General features: G+C 45.5%; 1 protein-coding gene across 1 annotated transcript in view; it reads left to right on the forward strand.

Moving 5' to 3' along the window:
• The window catches only part of aatkb (apoptosis-associated tyrosine kinase b), a 28286-nt gene that overhangs the window by 11862 nt on the left and 8924 nt on the right, over nt 1-7500 (forward strand). The window contains exons 5-7 of the mRNA XM_061230625.1: nt 1585-1703; nt 2093-2180; nt 2355-2488. Coding sequence (XP_061086609.1) covers nt 1585-1703; nt 2093-2180; nt 2355-2488 — 341 coding nt within the window. The remainder of the gene's footprint in view (nt 1-1584; nt 1704-2092; nt 2181-2354; nt 2489-7500) is intronic.

The following is a 7500-nucleotide window of genomic DNA, read 5'->3' on the forward strand; positions in this document are numbered from 1 at the left end:
GTAAAACATTAATTAATTTACAGTTTACTGTACATTTACCACACTCAGTCATGACATCTATTGTGAGAGGCAAACCAACAGATCAAAAGTTTCTTTCGTTACTTGGCTTGAAATATTTGTGGATGCAAAAATAGAGGAAAGGGAAACACATAATATATGTATTTAGCAATGCTCCAAGTTGTTTGTGTTTTGTAGTTCATTGAACATTGAGTGACAAAGTAGTCTTATGGGAGAAAGCATATGCTATAGTTATGGCAGCATGAGTCACTTTTGGGTGAAATATGAAGTGTTTTGGTGGTTGAAGTGCATTTTGCACCAAAGGTTAACTGATGTGCTCAGGTGTGTGTTTCAAAAGCACACTGTGTGAAGAGTTTTGAAAAAGAGGACATGGTATTGAGACAAGTGTGAAAACGATTGTAAAAAACTGATATACCAAACATAATAAAAGGTATTAATGTTTCATTGGCTGCCATTGCAGTATTATAGGATGTGTCTCTCAGGTGCAGTGTGTTGTATAATGTGTCTCTCTCAGGTGCAGTGTGTTGTATAATGTGTCTCTCTCAGGTACAGTGTGTTGTATAAGGTGTCTCTCTCAGGTGCAGTGTGTTGTATAATGTGTCTCAGGTGCAGTGTGTTGTATAAGGTGTGTCTCTCTCAGGTGCAGTGTGTTGTATAATGTTTCTCTCTCAGGTGCAGTGTGTTGTATAATGTTTCTCTCTCAGGTGCAGTGTGTTGTATAAAGTGTCTCTCTCAGGTGCAGTGTGTTGTATAATGTGTCTCTCTCAGGTGCAGTGTGTTGTATAATGTGTCTCTCTCAGGTGCAGTGTGTTGTATTCGGTGTGTCACTCAGGTGCAGTGTGTTGTATAAGGTGTCTCTCTCAGGTGCAGTGTGTTGTATAATGTGTCTCTCTCAGGTGCAGTGTGTTGTATTCGGTGTGTCACTCAGGTGCAGTGTGTTATATAAGGTGTCTCTCTCAGGTGCAGTGTGTTGTATAATGTGTCTCTCTCAGGTACAGTGTGTTGTATAAGGTGTCTCTCTCAGGTGCAGTGTGTTGTATAATGTGTCTCAGGTGCAGTGTGTTGTATAAGGTGTGTCTCTCTCAGGTGCAGTGTGTTGTATAAAGTGTCTCTCTCAGGTGCAGTGTGTTGTATAATGTTTCTCTCTCAGGTGCAGTGTGTTGTATAAAGTGTCTCTCTCAGGTGCAGTGTGTTGTATAATGTGTCTCTCTCAGGTGCAGTGTGTTGTATAATGTGTCTCTCTCAGGTGCAGTGTGTTGTATTCGGTGTGTCACTCAGGTGCAGTGTGTTGTATAAGGTGTCTCTCTCAGGTGCAGTGTGTTGTATAATGTGTCTCTCTCAGGTGCAGTGTGTTGTATTCGGTGTGTCACTCAGGTGCAGTGTGTTGTATAAGGTGTGTCTCTCAGGTGCAGTGTGTTGTATAATGTGTCTCTCTCAGGTGCAGTGTGTTGTATAAGGTGTCTCTCTCAGGTGCAGTGTGTTGTATAAGGTGTGTCTCTCAGGTGCAGTGTGTTGTATAAAGTGTCTCTCTCAGGTGCAGTGTGTTGTATAATGTTTCTCTCTCAGGTGCTTCTCGGGGAGGTGAACTCCGGATCGGACTCCAAGCAAGTTGTGATTAAGGAGCTGAGGGCAAGTGCCAGTGTGCAGGACCAGATCCACTTCCTGGAGGAAGCACAGCCCTACCGGTCCATCCACTTCCTGTTTGCTTTTCTATACCTATTACAGCTACTGATCCAGAAAACATTTATTTGTGGGTTAACCTGCAATACTATGGATACTGCTATGGATACTGTTTCTGCAGTGTTGCGGGGTGGCCTGTAGCGCAGTGGTTAAGGTAAATGACTGGGACACGCAAGGTCAGTGGTTCTAATCCCGGTGTAGCCACAATAAGATCCGCACAGCCTTTGGGCCCTTGAGCAAGGCCCTTAACCCTGCATTGCTCCAGGGGAGGATTGTCTCCTGCTTAGTCTAATCAACTGTACATCGCTCTGGATAAGAGCGTCTGCCAAATGCCAATAATGTAATGTAATGTAATGCTATGGGATACGGTGTGTAACTCTCCCTCTCTCCCCAGTGTGCTCCTGCACCCCGGCCTCCTCCAGTGCCTGGCCCAGTGCGCAGAGACCACACCCTACCTGCTCATCATGGAGTTCTGCCCTTTGGTGTGTGTGTGTGTGGGAGTGTGTGTGTGTGACAAGGAGAGTGTGAGAGTGAGTGAGTGTGTGTGTGAGAGAGTGTATGTGTCAAAGTGTGTTGGTGTGTATGTGTGTCTATGTGAGTGAGAAAGTGTATGTGTGCGTGTGTGTGTAGTTTTTAACTCTGTTCCTGGTTTCCAGGGAGACCTGAAAGGCTACCTGCGCAGCTGCAGGGCAGCAGATTCCATGACCCCTGACCCCTTGATCCTCCAGCGAATGGCGTGTGAGATCTCCTCTGGGCTTCTGCAGATGCACAAACACAACTTCATCCACAGGTAACAAAACACCCATCCACACACTCTCACACACAGGTAACACACCCATCCACACACTCTCACACGCAGGTAACACACCCATCCACACACTCTCACACGCAGGTAACACACCCATCCACACACTCTCACACACAGGTAACACACCCATCCACACACTCTCACACACAGGTAACACACCCATCCACACACTCTCACACACAGGTAACAAAACACCCATCCACACACTCTCACACACAGGTAACACACCCATCCACACACTCTCACACACAGGTAACACACCCATCCACACACTCTCACACAGGTAACAAAACACCCATCCACACACTCTCACACACAGGTAACACACCCATCCACACACTCTCACACGCAGGTAACACACCCATCCACACACTCTCACACGCAGGTAACACACCCATCCACACACTCTCACACGCAGGTAACACACCCATCCACGCACTCTCACACGCAGGTAACACACCCATCCACACACTCTCACACACAGGTAACACACCCATCCACACACTCTCACACACAGGTAACACACCCATCCACACACTCTCACACACAGGTAACACACCCATCCACACACTCTCACACACAGGTAACAAAACACCCATCCACACACTCTCACACACAGGTAACACACCCATCCACACACTCTCACACACAGGTAACACACCCATCCACACACTCTCACACACAGGTAACAAAACACCCATCCACACACTCTCACACACAGGTAACAAAACACCCATCCACACACTCTCACACACAGGTAACACACCCATCCACACACTCTCACACACAGGTAACACACCCATCCACACACTCTCACACACAGGTAACACACCCATCCACACACACTCACACGCAGGTAACACACCCATCCACACACTCTCACACACAGGTATCACACCCATCCACACACTCTCACACACAGGTAACAAAACACCCATCCACACACTCTCACACACAGGTAACACACCCATCCACACACTCTCACACACAGGTAACACACCCATCCACACACTCTCACACACAGGTAACACACCCATCCACACACTCTCACACACAGGTAACACACCCATCCACACACTCTCACACACAGGTAACACACCCATCCACACACTCTCACACACAGGTATCACACCCATCCACACACTCTCACACACAGGTAACACACCCATCCACACACTCTCACACACAGGTAACACACCCATCCACACACTCTCACACACAGGTATCACACCCATCCACACACTCTCACACGCAGGTAACACACCCATCCACACACTCTCACACACAGGTAACACACCTATCCACACACACTCACATGCAGGTAACACACCCATCCACACACTCTCACACACAGGTAACACACCCATCCACACACTCTCACACACAGGTAACACACCCATCCACACACTCTCACACACAGGTATCACACCCATCCACACACTCTCACACACAGGTAACACACCCATCCACACACTCTCACACACAGGTAACACACCCATCCACACACACTCACACACAGGTAACACACCCATCCACACACTCTCACACACAGGTAACACACCCATCCACACACACTCACACACAGGTAACACACCCATCCACACACTCTCACACGCAGGTAACACACCCATCCACACACTCTCACATGCAGGTAACACACCCATCCACACACTCTCACACACAGGTAACACACCCATCCACATACTCTCACACACAGGTAACACACCCATCCACACACTCTCACACACAGGTATCACACCCATCCACACACTCTCACACACAGGTAACACACCCATCCACACACTCTCACACACAGGTAACACACCCATCCACACACTCTCACACACAGGTAACACACCCATCCACACACTCTCACACGCAGGTAACACACCCATCCACACACTCTCACACACAGGTATCACACCCATCCACACACTCTCACACACAGGTAACACACCCATCCACACACTCTCACACACAGGTAACACACCCATCCACACACTCTCACACACAGGTAACACACCCATCCACACACTCTCACACGCAGGTAACACACCCATCCACACACTCACACGCAGGTAACACACCCATCCACACACTCTCACACGCAGGTAACACACCCATCCACACACTCTCACACACAGGTAACACACCCTACCCAGGCTATGTTTTTGAGACTCATTTCCTGGTCTTGTTGAAAGATACTACGCACCAGCACCGCTGCGGTTGGCTCCATTATACAGCAGGTGCTTCACCCACCCTTTCAGTGTAAGTAGTTGTAGTAGATATAGTAGGTATAGTAGGTGTAGTAGATATAGTAGGTGTAGTAGGTATAGTAGTAGTTTTTTTTCTGAAGGTGAAATGTTAAGCTCAGTTTAAAATAAATGCATGTTCATCACTAAGCATATTATTGCGGTTCTAAACTATTCTAATTTAATTTAATTGAATGCTACAGAGTTATCAAAAAATTTCTGTAACTGTTGGTTGACTTATGGCTTATTGTAACGTTATGTCGTTTCTTAAGGTTCACATACGATCTGTGTTTATTTGTTAGGCTATTTATCCATCGGATATTGAAAGCGAAAATTCACCGCCTTCAACGAAAAATGGACACGTTAATCTCACCACCATGATTATCCCACACAATATAAAATGCATTGGAATATAAAATGCAAGTTTACCGTAACATAAAAATATATCAAACTGTAGAGAGACCTGTATTGGCAGGAAAGTAAAATCATTAGACCAGTCGCCTATGGTAAAATAGACCTGGTGTTATATTCTATCAGCCAAATAATGCGTGACCACGGAATTTTGAGTGCACAACCCCGTCTGTAAAAAAGTTGTTCACTGCATCATATTTACAGATTACATGCTAATCAAGTCTACCAGGCAGAAGCCATAGCGACGAGGGATGAAAACATGAAGAATTATCATTTGAACCGATGCATTAAAAAAGAAACTGTGCAACTGTGAGGTTACACTGTAAAACGCCAATGTAAATGTACATATTTAATTCGGCAATTAGGCTGACTTACCATTATCGGACTTACAATGTTGACATTTAACTATTGAGATGGCCCAAAATAAAGTTACAATTACATTTCTCAGTAATTCAGTTAAAAAAAAAAAACGACCCCTAGCGGTCATAAGTAGTATCGGTTAACCGGTTAACCATTTATAAAATGGGACGATAACCAGTTACAAAAACGGATGATTTGTCACATCCCTAGTCGGTGTAATAGGTGTAGTAGGTATAGTAGGTGTAGTAGGTATAGTAGGTGTAGTAGATATAGTAGGTGTAGTAGATATAGTAGGTGTAGTAGGTGTAGTAGATATAGTAGGTGTAGTAGATATAGTAGGTGTAGTAGGTGTAGTAGATATAGTAGGTGTAGTAGATATAGTAGGTGTAGTAGATATAGTAGGTGTTGTAGGTGTAGTAGATATAGTAGGTGTAGTAGATATAGTAGGTGTAGTAGATATAGTAGGTGTTGTAGGTGTAGTAGATATAGTAGGTGTAGTAGATATAGTAGGTGTAGTAGGTGTAGTAGATATAGTAGGTGCAGTAGGTGTAGTAGATATAGTAGGTGTAGTAGATATAGTAGGTGTAGTAGGTGTAGTAGGTATAGTAGGTGCAGTAGGTATAGTAGGTGTAGTAGATATAGTAGGTGTAGTAGGTGTAGTAGGTGTTGTAGGTGTTATAGGTGTAGTAGGTGTAGTAGATATAGTAGGTGTAGTGGATATAGTAGGTATAGTAGGTGTTGTAGGTGTAGTAGATATAGTAGGTGTTGTAGGTGTAGTAGATATAGTAGGTATAGTAGGTGTTGTAGGTGTTATAGGTGTAGTAGGTGTAGTAGATATAGTAGGTGTAGTAGATATAGTAGGTGTAGTAGGTATAGTAGGTGTTGTAGGTGTTATAGGTGTTATAGGTGTAGTAGGTATAGTAGGTATAGTAGATATAGTAGATATAGTAGGTGTTGTAGGTGTAGTAGTTGTAGTAGGTATAGTAGGTGTAGTAGATATAGTAGGTATATTTCCCTTCTCCCTGCTGCAAAGTCTCTGGCTGCAATGCTCCTCCACTGTTTCAAAGAGTCCTGCAAAGTAAATGTGTGATGTCATGGACACGTGGTCCATATTTTTCTACAGTCTATGGTTGTACTGAGTGATAGCGAGGCTGTGATTGGCTGTTGCACTGGGTGACAGTGAGGCTGTGATTGGCTGTACTGAGTGAAAGTGAGGCTGTGATTGAACAGTGCCGATGTGGTCACTAGGTGTAGTCCTGGTCTTTGCCGGTGTTTCCAGGCAACAGCATCCTGGTGCTGCCTGAGTGTGTCTCACAGACTCCAGCATCAGTGATTTTGTTGCCGGGGGTTACCCTTGGTCGGCAGATGTGATGACCTGTTACTGTGGAGACAGATGCCCATGTCACCCAAACTGCCAAATCTGTTTTACAGGTTGTGCTAACACTGTATCTCTAACACAACTATTTTACTCTGTGGTTATAGCACTGTGGCTTAGCTCTGTGGTACTAAGACAGTCTTTGAGTATGTGTGTGTGTGTGTGTGTGTGTGTGTGTGTGTGTGTGTGTGTGCGCATGTATGTGTGTTTGTGTTTGTATGCGTGTATGTGTATGTGCTGGTGTGTATGTATAGATGTTGTGGTAACCCAGTGAGTCCGGGATTTAAGTTTCGTTCGTCCGGTCTCTTCCGCAAACACGGGGCCTTCCCCTTGTGTCCTCCAAGCATGGGTTCGCTCGTCTTTGCGAAAGTTTCGAGAACGCACTGGCTTCCCGTCTCTCTGCCTCTGTCGTGAGCCCCGCTCTGTTCTCTGTTATGCCTCTTGTAGGGCGCTGCTCTCTTCCTCTAACTCGGCCCAGCTGCGCCTGTTCAATTACAGATTATTAGTCGTGTGTGTGGTTGCGTTCCACACACGCCTCGCCCCGGTGGTGTTGGCCTCGGCTCTCTCCAAGGTGCGGCCCTATTCAAATACCAAAC

The sequence above is a fragment of the Conger conger genome, chromosome 2 (genome assembly GCF_963514075.1).
Source record: "Conger conger chromosome 2, fConCon1.1, whole genome shotgun sequence".
Lineage (NCBI taxonomy): Eukaryota > Metazoa > Chordata > Actinopteri > Anguilliformes > Congridae > Conger > Conger conger.